The 22,942-nt window shown below is 46.5% G+C and overlaps 1 protein-coding gene across 1 annotated transcript; it reads left to right on the plus strand.

The window, feature by feature from the left end:
- Window positions 1–3,462: 3,462 nt before the first annotated feature.
- Window positions 3,463–21,742, plus strand: RBM38 (RNA binding motif protein 38). The gene is made up of 4 exons (XM_019548174.1): window positions 3,463–3,706; window positions 4,016–4,139; window positions 4,815–4,869; window positions 21,367–21,742. The coding sequence occupies exons 1-4, from the start codon at window positions 3,539–3,541 to the stop codon at window positions 21,665–21,667; spliced, it is 648 nt and encodes a 215-aa protein (XP_019403719.1). The 5' UTR covers window positions 3,463–3,538; the 3' UTR covers window positions 21,668–21,742.
- The last annotated feature ends 1,200 nt before the right edge of the window (window positions 21,743–22,942 follow it).

Raw genomic sequence — 22,942 nt, forward strand, 5'->3', positions numbered from 1 at the left:
TCCAAACCCCACCCCCCCACACCACCACCCAAAGGGGAACCAGGGACAGAAAGGCGCTTCAAGGACAGCCCCACAGACTAACTTCCAGGATCTCCCTTGGATGGGGGAGATTTGTGCACAAAGTGAGTGTGTGGCCTGGGAGAGGGCATCTGAGGATCAGCAAGGTTCTTCCAGCAAAGGGCCTGTACTCTAGGCTGAAGCTTGTCCTCACACTTGTTTCTTTTTACCATGGATGCCTGCAGAGACCTGGGTCCTGCTGCCATAAATTGTCCTTTAATCCCCTTGAAACAGTGTTTATTCATAAATGGATTCCCACCTGGAACTGTATCTAGTTTGGGAGACAGTCTGTTTTGTCAAGAATCCTTTGACCACCTCTGAAATCCCAGGCCTGATGGGGTTTTTTGGTGGGCTAGGACAGGACATGTCCATGTTGGACTGGAGTATTTGTCACAGATGGTTACGTCCAAGACAGGATGTTTTGGCATGTATACTTTATAAATCCCAAGTGGAAATGAAAGGGAAGAAACCAAAAAGATATCTGTAATTATGCTAAACTTCCTACAACTGCCTTGCAATTTGGATGCAGGATTACACCTAGCAAAGCTGACTTTTCTCTAAGCCTCAGTTCCCTACATCCGTTACCTCCAGCTAGCCCTATTTTCTCCTTCTACTGTCTCCTTGCTGACCTGTTTCCACATGGGCCAATATGATAGCTGGCACTTTCTTTATCTCCTTAGTACAATCAAAATGGCAATTGGCTACAGCAATACATCTTATTCCTTGGGATTCCCTTCACCCCACTCTTTATATATTGTTGGTCTCTGTAACTTCCATGGGGTAGGGCCTTACATCTTTGCATGGGTCTTTAGCATTTAGCACAAAGTCTAAAGGTCCCCCCAGATAATCAGACATTATTTTCCACTGGAGGTGCCTCCTTCCTAGAGAAGCTTCAAGCTCAGTCTCCTTAGTGAGCTTTGCTGCATAACGTGCAGATATAGGTCTGTAAGGGTACTAGGAACATAGAGAGTAGCAAAGAGTCTGCAGACTATGAGCCTGATCACACATCATTTAAGTTGGTTGGAATTTTCTCTTGCCATCACTTAGAGCAGGATGGAGTCCAAGGCATGGCGGGTAATGGAAATCAGTCTGTACGGTAATTACATTGTAGTAATCCAAAGAGGAGCCCAAATGCCTTTAACAGATGTAAGGTAGGTAGAAGAGGTCTGACTCAATGATGGAGCACCTGAACTCCAGCATAGAGAGTCAGTGCTATGGAAAGGCAAATGATGGCATAACCTCATGGAGGTTTTCTGTACCAGATAGGGTAGTGGGTTGGAAACAGCTAGCGACTCCCACACACTCTAAATCAGAACAAGTCACACCAGACCTGTAGATTTCAAATGTTGACGTATTTCTCAAAGTGGCCCCAGTTTCTCATTCCTAGAGTTAACGTGGGAGATGCTCAGCCTGAATGAAACATGATTCTGTCCGTGCTTTGGTCAATGGACATTTGAAGTGGCCTTTCAGGGGAGAACAATGCCTGGAGGAACAGCCTGTTCTCTCCTTAATCTGTTATGAAGCCAAAGGTGTGTAGAACCATGGAGTCAAACCACAAAGTAGACAGAAGGACAACCATGCAGTGGAAGGTTTCAAAACACATTTTTTTGCCTTCAAACAACTAGCTTTTTGTTGTAACAAAAATATCTTTAGAAAATGGCTGAGTCCAGATCTGTTGTTTTGAACTCAGATCTGGATGTGGGTTGTAGTTTAGCAGTTTTGTTGTGATGTTTCACTGGTACAAATGCTTTGGTGCTTTTTTAATGCGGCAAGAAATGCTCTTGTTTCTAAGTACTGGCCTTGCAATTACTACATAGATACTTTTATTAAGGACATGCTTCTATCAACAGCCTCTGGCATGAGCCCTCTTCCTTCTAGCCACACATTGCATCCCAATGGTGAGGTCCGTTCTTTTGGTTTCCTTTTGTAAGCTCTTAGCAGTGTGATCAAACTGTCCAAAGAAGGGTGTTGATGAACTATTGGAGCAGTCGGCCATAGATTTGGGAAGTCAGCATGCCTGGCAATGGATCAGCCAACAGATCTGTTCTGATGGCTGATCTGTGTTTTTCCCTGCGCTTTCCTACAACAATAATGTGTAGGACTGAACCAGAAATAAAGAATTCTCCTGGGAAATTGCGTGAAGTCCTGCATGCAGTGAACCTGGGATTGTCTGTGGGTGTGCCTACCTGGCACAAGGCAGTGCGGCAGAGAGGCCTGAGATAGCTTGGATAGCAGAGGCGGTGTAGCTCTGTTAGCAGGGCACCGAGCCAGACTAATTAGCTGTGATGAGCAGGACTGATGCTGCTTCTGATACCCCACATGCATTGAGGAGGAATCTGACATGCAGGGCTAAGGACCTCTCAGGCCAGGTACAGCCACGTCACTTTTACCAGTATGGCTAGGGACGGCAGTTACACATAAACCAGTTTAAGTGGTTGTAAACCTAAACTGGTTTAAACCCCTAACTTAAACCTGTTCAAGTGATCAGAAACCGGTTTAAACCTGTACCAGAACAGACGTTCAGTGCACAGAAACCAGTTTCAAAATGGCTGAAACTAACTTAAGAGAAACCTGGTTCAATGCTGTCTGTAATCGGCTTAACTGATTGATCTCAAACTGGTTTATGCAATGTGTGTCCTAGGCCTGTGATGGGAAGTGGGTTTATATCTGTAACAGAAGTTCTGCACGCATAAATTGACTTAAAAAAGGGCAGAACCAGGTCCAACATTAGCTCCTCTGGGCAAACTGGTAGTGAACTGAACACATCTCAACTGTGCCATGGACGGAAACGGCACTGGCCTCGAAATGAAGTCAGCCACCAGAGCAACTTCTAGCACGTTAATTTATAAAACCCACAAATGCGCAACTGTCATTCCGTTTTTTAACTACGTAGCTAAATTCACGTGCTAAAAGTCGGTCAGGTCACAGCCCCGGGCGGCCCACCCTGTTCCTGTGAAAAACGGCATAACTTAAGATTGATTTCGCCTCGGTCTTTTTAAACGCCTGCACCCAACCCTACGACTGCCTGCTCGCAGAGGTGTCGAATCGTTCGGCTGGAAGGGACCTCATAAGAGCTGTCAAGGCTGCGTGGGTGGGGGGCACCCTGCTGCAGGCCTCGGGGCTGGGAGAGCCGAGCAGCGCTTCCTGCTCGCCTCAAGGCCCGGCTGTGAGGCGCGCACAGCCCCGCGAGGCCTAGGACGGGCGAGGCGGGTGGGCACTACGAGTCCCAGAAGGCTCTGCGCGGCGGGGCGGGGCGGAGCGAGGCGGGCGGAGACTACGAGTCCCAGAGGGCTCCGCGCGGTGGGGGCGGAGCGGGGAGCGCTACAAATCCTCACCGCCGGGCAGCGCCGCGAGTCGCCGCCGGGTGCATCCGCGCGCAGCCGGGCCTGCTTCCCGGTGCGTCCGTCTGTCCGTGCGTGCCCGCCGCATGGGGCGGGCGCCGGGCTGAGGCGCGGGAGGCGCCCGCTGACCCCCCGCCGCCATGCACACGGGGCAGAAGGACACCACGTTCACCAAGATCTTCGTGGGCGGCCTGCCCTACCACACCACGGACGCGTCGCTGCGAAAGTACTTCGAGGGCTTCGGCGACATCGAGGAGGCCGTGGTCATCACGGACCGCCAGACGGGCAAGTCCCGCGGATACGGCTTCGTGAGTGCCGCTTTCGTCCCCGCTCCCCCGCTCCCTGGGGCATCGGGGTTGTGTCCAGGCAAAATGGGGAGACCCAACCCCCCTCCCCCTGCCCAAAGCAGCCTGGAGGATTTCCCCCGCTCCACTTCTGCATCGTCTCTGCTTCTTCAGCTCCAAAGCAGAAACAAAGGGAGACGTTGCTGAGGACTCGGGAACGGACCCTTCTCCCGATGCAAACGCTTTAAAGCCCCCCCTCCCCCCTCCTGCCCCGACTTAGTTGAGGATGCTGCGAGTCCGTGACCCCCGCCCTGAGCTTGTGCTTCGTTTCAGGTGACCATGGCAGACCGAGCGGCTGCCGACCGAGCGTGCAAGGATCCCAACCCCATCATCGATGGCAGGAAAGCGAATGTGAACCTAGCGTATTTGGGGGCCAAACCGCGGAGCATTCAAACTGGTGAGGAGTTCAGGGGTTGGTTTTTTTGTTTTGCATTAGACTCGGGTTTAGAAAGGGGGACTGCAGTAGTAAACTTCCTAGCAGTTTTTTACATTAAAATAAGCCTCAGTTTTGGGGGGGGACTGCTTGCTGGCCTACTAGTGCATCGCCTGTACTAGGCTGTAAGCGCGGATCTGTTCTGAAGGTCTGCACCTGCCTGATAGTGCAGCAGACACACAAGCAAAACTGTATAATTCATCTGTTTGCTTCCTGTTTCCTTCCTTGAACCCCCACTACAGTAGCTTCTTGCAAGTGGGATGTACGTAGGTTCTGTTAACACTTGTGCATTTTGCTCTTTGCGTTCGTGTTGTGACTGTTGTGCAGCTTATGTGCATCTCATCACTTTGCCTTCTGCGTTTTGTGGGTTGATTGTACACTGTATAGAATGACTTACTGTGTTTTTAGCTCTTGATGACTGCATTTGCGATAAGTTCCCCATTCAGAGCTGTAATCTGCTCCAAAGTCATGTTACATTAATGGATGTTTTAAGATCACTTTGCCTCTAAAAGGTATTTTGTTAAGCATTGAAAAATTGTTCACACAAGGGAGGGAGGGTGCGCACACCTACATGTGTGTGTTTACATGTTACCATGGACACTTTATTTAATCTTCTGGTTTCCAAATACTCTTTTTCAGGTTTTACTATAGGTGTGCAGCAGTTGCATCCAGCCTTTATTCAGAGACCCTTTGGGTAAGTGGAAGTTTTTGTTTGTCTTAACATAATAACAGCCTGGCTGAAGTTGAATGCATGAATCGACTTCCTCATTTCTTTTTTTTAAGAGTGAGAGAGAACCCCAGGTCATTTTTCAAAAAAAAAAAAAAGCGGGGGGCTGAGCCCGTGTAACTGCCAGAGTGCTTCTCTTTTAATGGAGATTTCAAAAGTTGTTTTGTATTATGTCAGTTTTCATATGACTTGGACAGAACTTATCACGTCAGCAAGTCACGTTCCTTTTAAATCATGAGCAAGTTGCTTTCCAATGTGCTCCCTGCCGCCTTGGCTATTTCAGGAATGTAGGAGATCCGAATAAATAGTACGTAATTTCTCCCATTGTAATTCTTAAGGTATCAAAGTAGGTAAAGACAGTAAAGTACCATGGCCTATTTCTAGAATGAGATCTGCTCCCTCCATCCTTTTTCCCATGTAGTAACACTTGGGTTACAGTTTTGGTCTGAACTTGGGGTCTAGTTTTGGTCTAAAATGCAAATTGCATTGGAAACGAAGTCTGATACTTAATGAAAGTAACATTAGGTCAAAAATTGATTTTGGACAGATGTTATACAGGGCTTGAATAGTCTGCAAAAGTGGGCTTTTGTCTACTGCTTTCAATAGCTTATACCATCCCTACTCAGTTAGAAAAGTCCTCTTTTTATACATCTAATAGGATCTGGCAGCTGCTCGGGGAAAGACAAGTGTGCTTCAAGAGAACAATAGCAACTGTCATACTGCCTTCATTTAACTGTTTAATGATTGATGCAGTGCTTTTTTCATCACTTCAGAAAGTGAATATTGATAGTTTTCCTTTCTGAGAGCATTAAGAAAATGGGTGCATTATCTTAAGCTTTTGAGCACTGCTGGCTTGCAGTTTTAAGTGACATATGAATGGATATCTGACTTGTTGACAAAAGAAAAAAATATTGAATTCCTCCCCTATTCTTAATTCATCATAACATTATCTCTCTCATAATCCCCCCCCCCCCCGTTTTTACCATTCTTTTGATGCCTGTAGTCACAGTGCAGCCCGTTTATGATCGTAAGAAGTGGTGTTGCCATAACAGTGCTCCCATCATATGTTTGGTTGTGTGTGGTGGAAACACATTAGTTTTTATAAATAGTTATAGCTGTGTTGGAAGGACTTGAACATCTGTTATGAAATGAAGAGCCTCGGTTGTGGTACAAAGCTGGAGTGTTCCAGGTAGACAGGCTTTTTTGTGTTTATGGCTTTGCTTACATGGGAAATACAACAGCTTTCTCCGTCTGAGGCAGCCAGTAATCTTTATACTTCTGACACTTGAACGCTGGGGCACATAATGAAAGATGATCCTAAAAGCTGCTCAAAGCAAGACTGTTTACATGTTAAATGTAAAATAAATAAATAACTCCACTTCTGACTGCAGTGGGCTTTGGCTCAAACCTGTAATCCATGTAATTACACACTTATTCTTATCTGTGACTTCATGTAGCAACTTTGGCTGCATATTTGGGGAAAAATAGTAGTTTTTTTTCACAAGAATTTGTTTTTTTTGTTTTTATCATTTGCTTTTTTTTAGTTTTGCGTATGAAGGAGCATGAGATTAACTGCCTAGATGTTTCTTGTGATCTAGACAGTGTTCTAGTTTTTAGGCATTGGTTTCATCATTTAAGCCAGCCAGGCTACATTTAGTACATATGACAATGAAGACTATAAATTATTTATCAGTTGCCAAGAGACAGGAACCTGGAGACTGAGGAGGCCAAGGGAGGGGATTATATATCTTGTTATTTGCAAGCATCAGTAAACAAGAATTTCATTGCAGTTTGCTCCAGCCATGATTTTAATCATGGGAAATGTGGGTTGGCAGAAAGCTAGAGCAATTTACCTTGGTGCTATGAATTGGACCATACATGAGTTTCTTCTTGTGGGGGAGGAGGGGAAAGGGGAGAAGGCATTAGATGCTCATTTTGAGCAACAGTTTGGCTCTTGGTTTGATGCTTTGTTTTGAGGGGGGGGAAAAAAAAAAAAATCAGCAAGGTCATTGCCAGCTTAGAGCGCAACCCTGCATTCCTTGCTGACCCCACATCTCTCCTCATGCCATTGTGGAATGAATTCTGGAAGCTCTAGGAGTGCAAGAGCAGGTTGTCATCCACTTCTGCTTGTGGAGTCCCGTGTTTCTTTGCCCTCACCTTTTTTTTGCTTTAGGCACCCCTAACTTACCAAAGGACTGATGACCCATGCTGGGCTGCCTCTGTACCTGGTACCAGGAACAAAATGCCCTTTCCCCACTACATCCCTGTTAAAGTGCTAATGTTGCAACTATAGGACGCATTGTACAAGGCAACTGCCCCTGTCCGCTGAGTCCGAGATGCCATAATGGAACATGGTGAAGTAATTAATAAATAATTCATGACCTGTCCTATGGCGATGTTAGAAGACGAGGCTACTGTATTAAAAGCACTAGTGCTCAACCTTTTTTGGCTGATAGGCTGGATGGGCAGTGGCTGGTCATTCCACAGGCTGGATCTGGCTGATGATCCCAATCTGGCACACGGGGTGCTTGTAGGCCCAGTCTGGCTTTGTGGAGACTGCAGGATACAGCCTGGCTCCAGCCCAGCCCCGTAGAGGGGGAAGGGGGCTTGATGTGGCCCTGATCCAGTCACAGGAGGGGAGGGAGCATGGGCCAGGCCTGATCTAGTTACTGGGGATGAGGAGGAAGATTGGGGGTGGGAAGTTGTATTTCCTGGCCCCAACCTGTTTAGGAATTTGGCAGTGGGGGATGGTGACAATATTAATTGCCACTGTTCCTCTGCTGTCTAAGTTCTTGATTCCTGGCTTGCTTTGTGGGCTGGATTCTATGGCTCTGCGAGCCAAACTTGGCCTTCAGGCCAGAGGTGGAGCACCTCACTGTTTAAAAAGATTGACTAGTAGGTGAAGCCCAAAATGGAAGCTGAGGCTTGGACTGGAGGCAGTTTTCTCTGATTACTTAAAATGACTAGTAGTAACCCAAACCACAGTGAATATTTTTCTTAAATTGAAACCTCCCCATGAGCTGCAGGGACCTGTGAGCAGCTGGAGTTTTGGTTAGGGCTGGAGGAAGAGAAAGTGAAACTAAAATGAACCTCTGTTTTCTCCGTCCCAGCAGAGTGAAGTATACACACAAAACAAACAGCCAGAAGTAAATTAGAATTGAGAGCTATTTAGTTTCAATGCAATGACTTTGGATTGTAATAGCAATGCACAAAAACAATGTATTGCTATGTTGGGCCAGGCCTTGAGGAATAACTTGTACGCTTCTGGGCCCAAACTGCTGTGCCTGCTGGCTTAGTTTGTAGCTTTGATCCTATGGCTACTCCTGTGTTTGGGAGCTGTCTGAATTGTGCTCTGCAGACATAGAATTACCCCCATGTAATCAGGATGTGTTATGAGACTCAACAGGTGGGTTGCTTGGACTGTTTCTGCAGTGCCCCTTTCAAATGTCTTGGATGGTATAAAAGCAACTGAAGGTAACCCAGATAGTGAAAAGGAGCCTTTGGTGTAGCCAGCTTTCCAACCTCTCTTATGGTTCCCTCAATGTGGGGCCTGTGGTGCACCAGCCGTGCCCAGATATAAAATTGGTGCAGGTTGCTGGGATTCCCCAGCTACGTTCCGTCTTCCCAGCTATGCTTGCAGCATGTTGCCTGTGGCCAGAACAGAAACTGTGCTATACCAGTACGCTACATGAATACACTGCCCCTCTGTAAAGCTGCTTAAACAGCTTTCTATACAGGGACTCTCCCTGTGACTGCAGCTGTATTTTAGGGCTGCCTCTTGCTGCTGGAACTCGACAAAGGTGGCCTCGGACTACTCTTGCTGCAGGATCTGCCACTGAGTTGATCATGTACCCATTGGAAGTAGGGCTGGTGTCATCAGGCTCTTGGGTCCACTTTGCAGTTGTAAGGGTGTACACTGCTATCAGGCCAGAATAGTAGCGCTGCACACTTGCACAAATGACTGCAGAGTGGAAATTAGAAGAGAGCCAGATACGGGCAGCTCAATCGTGATGGGCCTCCTCACCCCAGCCCTGCATCTGGCCTGGCACAGCTGGCACTTTGCCTTGACATGGCTCATTCTGGCTGTGTTTTGAAGCTTACAATCTGCTGCCACAATTAGGAAGTGAAGAAAGTCCCTTTTGCAGCTGCTGTCCTTAAAACCACTCTATTGGGTTAAAAATAAATAGAAAGAAAACTTTCATCTCTCTGGCTGTCCTTACGTTGCTTGTATAGTGTGCCCGGTCAGCTGGCAGCCTCTGCGCTCTGACTTCCAGTTCTACCTCTTAGCGCAAAACCATCCGGCTGCAAGACCCCAGGCTGCCCTGTCAATCACCCGTGGCTCTCAGGGGGATGGCTCACCCGGCACCTGTTGTTTATTGGTGCCAATAACATGGAAGTTTTTTTGGGGGATTTCCAGAGAAACATTCAAATCCATTTTCCAAATGGCTTCAGCTGCTAATTCCCAAGTATGGTTGCTGTTGCCTAGACCAAACTTCTGCCAGTCAGAAATGCCTCTTTTTCTAGAACGTCTGTAAAATGATACATGCCTGGACCTGGCTGCTTTGCAGGTTCCCCCCCCCTCCCCCCACCCAAAGCATGTGTTTTAAAGCAGTAGTGCTCAAACTGGACCCAAAAACATAGTGCTCTCCTTCAGGCTGTTGACCAGCATCTTGTATTTTATACTAGCTGCTTATACTAGTGCAAAGTGAGCATGTAATACTGTGGTTTTGATCTGTGTAGTCCCTCATGGTTGTTTGTAGTCAGTTAAGTCTGTCTGAGCCTAAAGCCCAATCCATTCTTATTTCATGAGCCAAAGGCTGCTTGATTGTACTTTGCAACTCTGTTGACATTAAAAGGGGCACCAATGTGACAGAAAGCCAGTTGGGCCCTATATAAAAATGAATATTCATTTGGTTCTTGTATCTCAAACAGATGCAACACCATTGGCTTCAATGGAATTAGTTTATGTACCCTAGGGCAGTAGCGCTGGATCTTTCCATCTTGTTGTAGACACTCAGGATGGCTGTAAATCCCTACAATGAGAATCACGGCAGTTCTCTAGGCCCTGCAAAAAATGCTCAGAGCAGGTTTACTAACAACCCAGCCTTGTCCATTCTAGGAATTAAACCAACAGCAGCATTTGTATAGCTGCGCGCTTGCTGGGAAATGGAGCCATGACTTTCTGGCACTGGGTACAACATCAGTGTTTTAGATCAATTTTAAATATAGTCCTACAATATTTGGCTCCGAGTCTGAGGAGGCCCATATAGGGTCAGGTTTCATTTCTGGTGATCGTTTTGCTGCAAGGACATCTGCTTGCTCATGATCTAGATTAAGATGCTGTTTCCTAAAGGCCACTATATGTAGATTTTGGTTTCTACATATTGCATCTGCCTTAATCAATTACCTTAAAGATAGAAAGCTCAGAACCCCATAGTTCATCCTTCGAGTAACTTTATTCTCCATTTTCAATCTTTAAGGGACAGTCAGGGTCCTTTTGTCATCTCTAGAGCCATCTTCACTTGTTTCTGCTTCTCTCTACCATAGTCTGAAGCAGAAATGTGCTCTACCAGCTTTATTCAAATGACTCTACCTGTCCCACTAGGCACAAGGATGCAGCCAAGGGGACATGTAGTAGCTAAAAGCATGATGACAATAAGGGCTTCAGACTTCTGAGGAGCAGGGCAGAGAAGTATTTTTTGCTCAAGACCAAGCAAGACTGCATAGAAGTAGAACCTAATGAAACTTCTAGGAAGGTGGTTTTTCAGAGGGAAAGACCATCCATTTTTCACAATATATAGTTTGGGTGTTTTTTCTGACAACTTTGATGCTTTTTTTTCAGTATTTTCTTAGTGTGTGTTTTATTGATGTTTTTAAAAAAAAAAAAGTGCTCTAGACTTGCTCTATTTAAACATCTACCAGAAACTTTGGCGTGCAGAAAAATGTTTGTTTTGGTATTTTAATTTTTTTTCTGGTTTGGTTTGGTTTTGTTTGAATGGCAGAAATTTTGCAGGACTTCAAAAACAAAATCAATCGCAAAACCAGTTTAACAACTTTTTTTCATCAGGTTTGCCTTGAGATATAAGAAAGATTTTGAAGATGCTTCTTCAGGTTTTAGCCTAGTTGCAGGTGGAGTTGGAACGATTTAGTTAAAGGTGGACTTCCTGGGTATTCTGGAGCTGACCATTTTGGGCCCTTTTCTCCTATGATGTTATTTGCTTCACAGGACTGTTCCAAGGCTTAATAGTTAAGCTGTTTTTAGCTTCTTGGATGTAAAGTATTGCACGTCATCTTCTTTTCCAGAAATATGTCTGTTTTATCTGTGTCGGTGCATTTAGTGTTCCTTCCAGCCAAATGGCAAATGGCTATGGGAGGCATCCATATTGCTCTCTGGTTCTTGTTTCATCCAGATACTATCTCTAGCTCTTTTTTTGCTTGAGTGGGGTTTTTCTTCCAGTCTGTTTGTCCAGAACCATGTCTTGTTCAGCTAGCCCATTTTATCGATAATTTGCTTGGTTTTTTTTTTTGGGCACGGGGAAAGTAGAATAAAGCTGGGAGTAGAGCTGCCTTATTACAGGGCAACAAAGTGTTGTTTGAGCTGAAGAAAAGGGACTAATGCTCTTTGAGGGACATGTTCTGTTCTTTTAATTGCATGTGGCTTTTTTTTTTTTTTTTTTTTCATACCCCTGCACTGGCTATATACATCCTGGGGTAAGGGTACAGGATGAAGAAGACTCAATCTCTTTTAGGTGGTTAAAGACGGTACTTGTATAGTGTAGAAAGTGTGAATGTTGTTAAATCCATAATATAACACTGTAACAGCATAATAAACTTAAAAGGTTCTATTCAAATCTGACTAGGCTGCAGAAATGGGGACATAGAGGGAAATTGCTGGTTCTCACTTAATTGAACCTGGCTGTCACAGATCCCGTTCCCTCTAGCCATGGTTTTATTAGCCACAGAATTGGAAAAAAGCCTTGGATCCTATTATCTTTGTGTGTACCCCTCTCGCTTCGCTCTCCCCTTCCTCCTGCCCTAATCCTCTTCTGATCCCAGTCTGATATTTGACATTGGTACGAGAGAGGTCTTTCCTGGGTTCCCTGATTGTATTGTCACTGTAGTCTCTACAGGGAAGTAGTAAACACAGTTGGTTGTTGTAAGCTTGCCCAGACTGCTCTGAAAATCTGAACTAGAGGAGGAAGAATGGAAGATGGATAGTGAAGGAGAAGAGAAGTATCGAGTGCTTTCACAAGATCTTTGGTTTTAAAGACATGAGTGTAAAGGTTAGCAAGAGCAGGGGTTTTTTTTGTTGCAGGCAGGATACTTGGGAAGTATATTAAAGGCACATAACAGATATGCAAAGAGAGAACCCTAGTAGGAGTTATAGAAAACTCTTCCATGTCCTGAGTTGGTTTAGAAAGGAATGGAAATAAAGTTTGATGCTACAGAAGGTACTAAAATATAGTCCTGTATTTCCTGTCTCATTCTAAACTTAGCCTTATTTGGTAAGCTGGAGAGTTGGGCTGGACTGGAGCCAGCAGCGTATTGGTGAAGTGTTAAGGTTCCCATCTGAGAGGTGGTCTGATACCCACAGAATCACCAGTGATGTTAGGAGCAGGCAGTCTCATGTCAAAAGCCTTGAGGAGTTGAACTCTGCCTCCTACCTCTGTCACAGCCTTCCTACGTGGCCTTAGTCAAGGATCATAGGTGCCATCCTGGGAACACAAACACGTGCTGTACTAACATGTGCTCTACTAAAGCCACCTGAGTAGTGCCAGAAAAGCAGGTACTTGCCAGATTGGAGCCTGTTGCTCTGTCCATAATCCCACCTCCTTTCCACCCCCTCCTCCAGTAGGAGTAATAGGTTTTTGAGCCGAGTTTGAGGGAGGCGCTGTCTGTCTGTGTACGTACGGCGCTGAGGACGGCGTGGTCCACCTCCGGGCGGGGGGGGGGGGAGCCAAATGCTAATGTATAGGGCACCTCGGCTCCCACTGCCAGGGGGCAGGCACAACCAGGGGAGCTTTCCAGATCTCCAGACCAGCCTCAGTCTGCAGGGTGTTGGGACTGGTTTGGTTTTGTTTTTCTAATGACCTTTTGCTCTGCAGCCAGAGTTATGAATAGAGCACAGGTGCCCAACCTAGCTTTTGCCTAGCAAGCTTGGATAACAGTAGCTGCAGAATGCCAAGGCACATACCTCAGCACAGGCTGGCAACTTGAGCAAGTACCCAGGGTCCCTTGGGGGCTGGTACAGCCAGCACAGAAGCCTGTCGCCGTGTCCTCATTGCTGGTGACCAGCGCTTAATTAGCCCTGCTGCAGTCGCCTCCTGAGCTGCTGAGGGGTCGGCTCTAGTGAGAATAGAGACCGCATTCCAGCAGCCAAATGCCGGAGCCCTGCCCTCGCTGGTGAACACAAAGGGCCCTGTTCCCTTATTTATTTATTTGTGTAAGAAGTTAGGAGGCTGCTTGGGCGATGGCATTTGTAAGCTGCTTTCTGCCAAGCTCCCTGTGCAGTTGTGTACTGGAGGGATGGGCACGCTGGCATTTCTCTGCAAAGTCCCCTGAGCAAGCTGTCTGCTTCTGCTCTGACCTCATTGCGTGCTGCTCGTTCTCCAAATGCTTCGGCAGTGCTGTTGCCTGTCGCATGGGATGGGGCCTGTTTTTATTTATAGGGATCCCATCAAGGTCAAAAGGGAGTCCCAGGCAATGAGCTGGGACTCACTTTTTCTACAAAGTGCCATGTCATTCTCTGGGGGTTTCAAGGTGGGCATTTCTTATTTTGTGGGGGTTTTTTTGTTTGTTTTGATGGGGCGCTCAGTTGTGCCAGCCACATCCCAAACCACCCAACAAGCAAAGGCCAAGTTCGTGGCTGGCTGGGGAGTGACAGTGAAGAGCCAAAGAGCTCGTGCCTTCCTTACCGGCCCACTTAGCAGGTCTCCTTACTCCTGTACTCCCAGATCTATGAAGCGCCTAGAGGCTGTCAGTAGCCTGGTAGGAGCCTGCTGCGTGGTAGAGACCAGGGAAGAAGTATTTTGGCCATTCCTGCCCCCTCACTGTCAAGGAGAGAGGTTGGGCAAGAGCCCTTGAGACCAGCACTTCTGTTGGGTGCTGTTCCTTAGTTCGAGGGGAAGGCTCCTGGCCATGTTCCCTCCCACATGGATGGCACCTGGAGCGCAGCTTGCTGGCCAGGTTTATGAAACAAACCTGAAAGCCTGGTATTCAAAGTACTCCCATCATTCAGTAGTGAGGTTGTAGTGGCTGGGACTAACTATGGTGTGTGAGGGGAGAGGGAAACGACTCTATGTGCTCTTGGTGAGAATTCAAGTGTCAGCTTTCAAAAATGCGAGGGGTGTATTACCTGGTTGGGCTGTTCTGCATAGATATCATCTTAAGCCTCTCTCAAATGTGCCAGAAAGTTGCACAGTTTGTTCAGTCCACTGTATTTGAGGCCAGAGCCCTGCTTCAAATGTTCAGCTGTGTAACGTGTCTCCAACAGGAACTGAATTGAAAAGAAACTCTGTTTTTGTCCTTTCTGGGTTAGCTTCTACAAAAAAAAAAAAAAAAAAAAAAGCTGTTTTCTGCTGATGGTCTGTAACCACATGTTTTGTTTTTATGTCTTTTTTAATTTTGGCTACGGGGGCAGGTGTGGCTCCGTGCCACCTAGTTAGGAACACGCTGGGTTAGCGCCCTGATCCTCATCGCCAGCCATCTCACGCTGCCTTTGGCCAAAGGCTCAAAGCAAAGTACTTCATGAATGTCTCCAGCAGGGACCAGTGGTTCTAACTTTAGGTTTGACCATATTCATTGTGTTCTACAAGTGTTTGTGGTCTCTGCCAGTGATTAATCATAATGCCATGAAGCATCTCATACCTTTGCTGTTCACAGGATGACTTTGATGTGTGATGACATTTTGCTGATCACTTGATTGACGTTTTATAATCACATTTTGTATTCTGGATCAAGTTTTCTTCTGGCTTGCAGAACTTTGAGGGACGGGGAGACTTTTGATTGATACGTATGCTCAGAAGACCGATAGCCACATACGGGGAAGGGGAGGGAGGTCTGAATTTGAAAATGGAATTAATTCTGAAGAAAATAAGATTGGCACTGGTTTTTCGTGTGTATAATACAAAAATTTACACTGCCTTAAAATTTCTTCAAGCAATTACCCTTCTAAAAGCATTTTTAAAGAATATACTGTATTGTGGAGACCTATGAATTGTAAACTGAGCCAGTAGATAACTTCATCCCGTTGCACTTTGTTTTGTTATGTTTTCTTTGTGGTTGCTAGTAATCAAAGCTGACATTACCTTGGTTTGTATGTTTTTGTTTTGATCAATAAATGAGTTGCCAGCTGGTCACCCAATTAAAAAGTCCAACCTGCATCATACCCTGATTGAAATTTCTGCCTGAATTAAAAAAAACAAAAAACTTCCACTAGTCCTTTTTATATAGGAATGAATTCTGGAGTTTGTGTGATTTGTTTTAGTTTTGAGTTTGTTTTTTTTTTTAATGTAGTGTAAAATAAAATGTACTTCTAGGCATCGTGAGCCAGGGCTTATTTTTTTGGAAAGCACATTTGCTGTTTATATTTGGTGAACACTTATTATTCTGTGTAGTATTTTGTAGTCGATGATTTAGAAGTGCTAGCCCTTGACTGGACAACAAAGGAAATATTTAAAGCCCAAATCAATTTGTAGGGGTGCATTGATTAAAGATATTTTTGGCCAGTCCTGAAGACTGATTATTAACCAGCCATGTTGGCAATACTGATCCGCTAGTCAATATGCAGCCCAGCAGTTTGGAGAGCAACATCCAGCCAGTAAGTTGGGAGGGAAGGGGTGTGTGTGTGTGTGTGTGTGTGGGGGGGGGGCGGGGAATCAAGCCCCCACAATGAGGGAGGGAAAGGGGCAGGGAGTGGGGCGCAGGGCAGAGATGCAGGCAGCTTGCTCAGGGCAGGCTGCTCCCTGCCACTGTGCACCCCCAGCAGAGGCATGGGGGGGTATGTACCCCTTGGATGTTTGGGGTGAGGCTGGGCTGCCTGCTGCAGACTCAGGGCCAGGAGCTGCATATTTCTTCCTGTCGGAGGGGCTGGACCAGGGTGGGTGGGGCTGGGGTAGGTGGCAGCAGCACTGCAACGGGGGGAACTATGGCAAACTTTGGGGTGGCTGTAGCCCACCCCGTAGCCCCCCTCCCAGTGCTGCCTTTGCCTCATGCACAAATCTGGGGATGCACGTGCTCCTCACTCCTCCCCCAGAAATGTGTGCAGTGGCAGGAAGCTGCTCCCCACTCCCCACAGCTCCATTCCCTGCCCCAGCCCTATTCCCTCACTGGGAGGGGGCCTTGATCTGCCCCTTCCTCTGGACTTGCTGGCAAGTGGACTTGCTGGCTGGATGCTGCTCTCCAAGCTGCCAGGGTGCATTCCTGGCCTTGTGTACAGTATGCTGCAGCTGCATGCATGTACATGGTATTTATTGGTGACTTTATCAGCTACACAGGCCAAAAGAAGTTGATTGCCAATTAATGCCAATTTTCCTTTTTATCACTGCTGATCCAATATGGACCGAGATATTGGTGCACCTCTGACAATTTGTGGTGGTGTTGCCAGTAATTCAGGGAAAGCAGAGATGTTTTTTGAGCCTTCTCCAGAGCAGTTATTTTCTAATCCTGCCCAAGTACTGAGCAGCTTATTTCCTATGTGAGTTCTGGGCTCAACACTTCATAGATTGGTGTGTTTCTCTTAGGAAGGCACATGCACACGGCCACATAGTTCAGAAGGCAAAGGGGTTACAGAGAGCACGCAGCAAAATATGGGTTTTGAATTATTTCTTTTCTGCTCCTGCCCATGGGTTCATTCTCTGTGCACTGTATGCACCTGTTTTTTCAGATTTGGCCCCAGATAGAAGCCTAGTATCAGAACCATGGCAAAGAGAAGCTGATATGTATGTACTGTGAGCATGTTTCTGGCCAAGTGTCGCACAATTTTTCAAAAGCTGCTAACCTGTACCCTTTTCTTGTTGTCTAGAAATGCACTCTCACAGGGGAATGTGGACAGTTGGATACTACAAATTGCCTTTCAGCAGTGCAGCTTAGTCTAGAGCTCTGCTTGTATGGTGTTGGTGAGGGGTGGAGACCCAGGAGACTTTTAACATAAAAAGTGTTGGGGTCAAACTGTGTCTCGGATCCCAGGCCAGCTCATGTGTTAACACTTTGCATGCCCGGGCGAAAACCAACTGCGCACAGAATTTCTGAGGGCATGCAGTTTTGTTTTCTTGCTGTTTTTGTTCTTTAACTTTTTTTCAGTGACTTTTCTATTTTGTTTTATGCTGCAGTCACGATGAATGCATTAGAACAGAAGCTGGGAGAAACTGTAGGGTGGAGCATTAGCTTCCAGTTACCTGTAGCCAGGTGGGAGAGCCACTTCAGTATCAGAGTACTTGTTTTATAGGGGAGATGTAGAGAAGGATGTGTAGATCTAAGAGATGAGCTGATCCTTCCCCTAGAGGGGAGGAGAGCACTTGTTTAATTCCTTGTGCAGCTTGTGACCTAACAAGCAGTTATACATTGTGTGTGTCTCTGCATTAGGTAATGGGACTAGAACTTAATCCCTGGGCTGGATCTAAATTTCTGGACCAGAATCGGCCTTAATGGGTAGGCTCCCAGCTGGTTTGCAGTCTAAACTGGGCTTGTTCCCTGGGTTTGAGTTGGAGTCTCCCAAGCTTGTGAGATTCCAGGAAAGCTGGGACTGAGTTTGCGCTCTTAACATGCCAGCCCAATTAATTTTTAATGTTAGAATTAAAACAACAGGACTTGATCTAGCAAAACTCTACCAGATTTTTTATTAAGCTGCACAAATGAAAGCAACCAGAGACCTGAGGCTCAGTGTATAATGTTATTGCTAGAAGGCATTATTATAAGGCAGGGGTGTTAATGTAATGTAATGGCCCATCATCTGGCCCCTGGTGCTGTCCCTGAGTGTGGACCCACACTCGGCATATGCTGGACCAACCCCCCCCACAGGACCCCACATGTGCACCACACGGTGCCCTCTTCAGCTGGCCCAGAACCCATGCTGCGCCCTCTCTGGCTGGTCCAAGACATGAGCCACGTATGGCAGCAGATCCCGGACCCCCACTGTACATGGCACTTGCCCTGACAGGTCTAGGGCAGGTACCACATGCAGCCCAGGCCCTGGAGCAGGTGCCGCATGCTGCTTGTGTCCAGACTGGTGCCACACGGGTCCTGTGTGCAGCACACTCCCGGACCATCCAGAGCAGGTACCACGTGCGCTGGGTCCAGCATACAGGATGGAAGACAGTACGTGGACCCAGTCTGGCCCATGGGGCAGGCCTTGCACAATTCATTTGGCTTGTGGAGTGGGACAAAGCTGGTCATCTGACACGGGGCATCTCTACTATATGATCATTGTTCGATGGAGGTTTGGGGTGCCCTCTAGATTTGTTACATCAGCAGGGATGCTTTCAAGCTATGCCTTCCTGGTAGGTGCCCAGGTATTTTATGCAGCCCCATTTTTGGCTGATGATACCAAAGTGAGGTGGTAGTTAAGGTGGCTGTGGAAGATTGCAGTGCCTGGCTTTTAACCCACCCTGATCTCATGGATGCCTACAGAGGAAGAAATAAAGGGTTGGCTAGATAATTTTGCTTGGATGTGCTTCTCATAGCCTGTGGCATGCTAAATAGGGAGTCAGATGAGGGGGAAAGGATTCTGCCATCAAAACACCAGGGATGAATAAATCACTGAAAAAAATCTTAACTAGCAAGCAGAAAAAGATGGATACAGTGAGATGGGAGGAGAACTACTCAGAAACCCATGCCGCTTGGTCTACTGTAGGTATCGGGCAGTGTCCTACATAGTCAGGGTCTATAGTGAGGGAAATCTGGTGGGACTCCTACAAACCAGTGAATCTTTGGTGCCTGACTTCTTGTTTCTCAAAGCTTAGTAAGACATTCCCTGTTGCCAGACAGAATCATGCCACTGCTTTCTCTGATGGATCTTCTCCAGCTCTAGCTGTGGTCAAGTGACCGATTGGGCATTTCAGAAAGTTTTGCCTGGCCAAGTCCTAGTTTTTTGAAAAAGGTGGTTTAGGCACTTGGACCTCAAGTCTCCGCATCAGGAGAAGGCTTTTGAAAGCAGGGCATCTGCAATCTCAGTTCTGGGTGCCTAGTAAAATGTGTTGAGCCACTGACTTCTCAGCCAGTCTCTGCCACGGTAGATCTCTTGTGCTCCACATTTCTCTCGCATGTGAAATAGTGGTCTCCTTGCAAAATCCAGCTGTAGTAGTTGGCAAAAGGAGCTCTTGTATTTTTAAATTCTGGTCTCTTCCATCCTGAGTTGGCCAGGTAATTAGTAGGGGAATTGCTAAACTCCTCTTTGAAATGCAGCCACTGTTATGATGAGACGCATCTGTTCTTCAGCAGTGTGCAGCAGGTTGGGACAAAGTGAAGAATATACTATCCAACTTAAAGGACAAAAAAAAATAATGCTTGGGAGTGTGAATTGATTGAGTAGGCAGCAGGCCTGGCCATACAAGGCTCCTTTACAAGCTTAAACCCTCATTTGTAATAAAAAGCCCTTTGATAATTTATGCAAGTGGAGCCTGGCCTTGCTAGCCTACTGGAGCATTATGTCTGCTTTCTTCCTAGAGGGAGCCTCCATGTTTTCCAAGGGAGATTAGCACTGGGTAATGCTAGGCAGCTCTCATCAGCCCTCTTTTGTCTGGGATGCTGGCTGGATAGATCATTCACTGAAAGTGAAACAAAGGTCAGCAGGACTGAAAATAATGCAAGTCACTGCCCGTCATTGAATAGCTGCTGGGATGGGGGGCTTGTTGACACAGTAACTGCTGAAAAATATTACTCATTGGAAGAAGCCAGAATTAATGTTTTGTGTTTTTCCAACAAACACTCTGTAGCTATTGCCCTCAACAGCCACTATTATGAAAACACTAGTTTAAATATGTAGTAAGTGATAACAAGCTTGAAAGCCCTTTAACTATTCCCAAGAGGTGCCAGGTCATACTTTAATAAAATCATCTTGATTGGGGCATACAGGGGAATGGCCTCCAATTCCTGCTACTGAAAAGCTCCCCAGGGGAGGGATGAGAGCCCATGGGACTTGTCCAGTGACCTGGGAAGGACTGGGGGGAGCAGGGGCAGGGAGGAAGGAAGATGGGCCCAGTCAAGTGGCAGCACAAGTATGGAGGATGGGAGAGAAGCAGCTGCAAAGATGCCGTGTATGTGGTTGATAGAGCAGCAGGCAGCCGAGGTATTTTAACAGAGCTGCTTCTGAGAGAAGAGACGGAAAGCAGCTGCTAGAAACTAGCTGGCAGAGCAGGCCTGAGGCAGAGACTTACAGACACCCCTTGTTTTCTAAGCACCAGCACCAAGGCAGTAAGGTCAGGAGAACTCCTGTTTCTCAGGGCTCGCTTGCTATCTGGCAGGATGGATGTGATGAGCTGGTGCGGGGGGGTGGTCTTGCTTTTTAACCCCTTGCGTTAACCTAGCACTGTCTCTTGTGCATGGGCTTTCCAGAGGGAGAGCATCTCTGGGAGTGTTTGAGTAATGGGAGGAGGGTGAAGGTTCTGATGAAAGAGGCAAAGGGGAGATGGGGAGGCCAGCAAGTGTGGTAGGTGATGCAGGCCAGGTCAGGACTACAACGGTACATGGATACGGAGGGTAGATAAAATCTGCAGACCGGTTTGGACGGGGGTCATACACCATGACTTACCACCTTGTGGTAGCCTGGAGGGGCGCAGTCTGGGTAATGAGGAGGCAAGAGAGAAGAAGGCTATTGGCTCAAGCAGGCTGAGTTGGATGACTAAAGGCAGGAGAGAGAAGCCATGTGGCTCCCAGCGGTGGTGCATATGTGGGAGGAGTCCAGGGGACACCAAAACTGAGGTGAGGAAGGAAAACGGGCTGAGGTCAGGCCATGCTGTTGGCATGAGCTTTCAACAACTCGGCATGTCCTGCTGGATGAGTGGTTGGACGGAAATGATGGGCGATGGGGGCAGGTGAGATCTGTTGTGAGGGGATGATGCCCTAGAAAGGGGAAAGAAGAAGAGTTGCTAAAGGAGATGGAGAAATAGCAGCAGAACTAGGAGAACAAAATTTCTGAGCACGTGAACGAGGCAACAGTACAGGACACTGGAGAGGCAGCCCAGTCCAGTTACTTTCCCATTTAAATCTGGGGGTGGAAGTGGCCTGAGAGCTGAGGAACGGGAGAGGCAGGATGAGTGTTAGCTTAGTGCCTGTAGGTCAGGCGTCACCTTGTGCTCTGCTACTCTCCATTTTCAGTTTTTGCCTTTTTGTTTTATTCCACACCCCCCATCCCTCTAATTACTCCTAGTGCAAGGGCAGTACTGCCAGGCAGCACTGCTTCCATTACCACGACGCTTGCATCGGGGGAGAGGGGCAGTCCTGACTGACTCTCTCTGTTTGACTCCACAGGCTAACTCCTCACTATATTTATCCTCAAGCAATCATTCAGCCCAGCATGGTCATCCCTACCCCTGTGCAGTCTATCACGTCTCCCTACATAGACTACGCCACTGCGAGCCAAGCCTATACCCAGTATACCACAGCTGCCTATGACCAGTACCCCTATGCCGCCTCTCCTGCTGCTGGGTTTGTGGGATACGGCTACCCAAGTGCAGTCCAACCGCCCCTCACAGCGAGCAATCCAGCAGCACCCACCACTGCTTTTGTTCAGTATCAGCCCCAACAGCTGCAACCTGACCGCATGCAATAAGGGTCCAGCCCAGGCATCTACCACATAGGACAATCTTACCATGGAAGGATACAAAAAGAGCAAAAACAAAAAAACCCCAAGAAAAACAAAGGGAAAAACAAATGAAAAGAAACGAAATCCTGTTAGGTGCATATGAATACCGAAGCTATTTATAGTGTTAAGGGGGAACCTGAACCCTTGCAATCTGGCTACACTCATGAAGAAGGACTTCCGGTAAGCTTTTGGACATGGATCATCTTGAAGACCATACTTTAAAGTCTCTGAAACGTTAGAAGGAAAACTACAGTTTCTTGCACACTTAGTGGTCTGCTTCCATCGTCTGTCGTCTCCTCATCCCCTCACCTTATCCCCCCCATCCATCAGTTATCCCCACCCCAGCTCCCTTGGCCACCATCAGACCTGCAGTCCTCTTCTTTACTATCGAGGTACGCACGGTACTTGGAGAACAGTGGGGGGAGGGAAAGCGATCTTATTTTTTGGTTGTACAAAAACTTTGTAATACTCAGAGATGCCTTACAGAAAAAAAGAAAAAGAAAACTATTTTTTAATATTTATTGCGATTTTATTCGCATGAGCTGTGAATTACAGACAGAAGAAGAATAGTAAGTATCTGCCTTGTTTAATTCTCATTTTACTAAATTATTGTATGTAGGTAAAAGTTCCTAATTGCTGAATCACTTCAACATGCAAAAGGGAATATTGGCTTTGAGGAAAGCAGAATATTCCTTTAGTCGACGCACTGTAATATTTTCTTATTGTAATTGTTACTCTGTTAAGATTATCTCAAATTTAGGTATATTTTTAAAATGGGGGGAGGGGGAAAGAAACAACCAACCAAGAACACCGAACATGTTGTCTACTTTGATAAATCTTTTGTTATAATGCTGCAATTTATGGAGACATTTACAGTATTTATGTAAATCTAGAGTTTTCAGGCTGTTGTCTGGTAAAACTAAGGAGAATGTCAGGAATGGATTAAAAAAAAAGAGAGCTGTTAGATACTGAACAAATGGGTGGACATAATAACACTTTTATACATATGGTACAACAGCCAAATAAAGAAAGGAAAACAGACGACGTAAGTCAAGTGCATTTTTACAAAGAGCAATAAACTAGTTTGACTTTTCTTCAATGCTACATTGTATGTTCTAGCCAAATAAATGTGGTATTAAGGACAGAATGAATTGGATACGCTGGTCTTCTAATTGTTATAGCTGTGCTGGGCCAGAGCCTGAGAGCTGCTGAACCACCTGCAGTCCCTTTGGCATTCCTCAG

This window comes from Crocodylus porosus, unplaced genomic scaffold (genome assembly GCF_001723895.1).
Source record: "Crocodylus porosus isolate Cpor-Errol unplaced genomic scaffold, CroPor_comp1, whole genome shotgun sequence".
Taxonomy (NCBI): Eukaryota; Metazoa; Chordata; order Crocodylia; family Crocodylidae; genus Crocodylus; species Crocodylus porosus.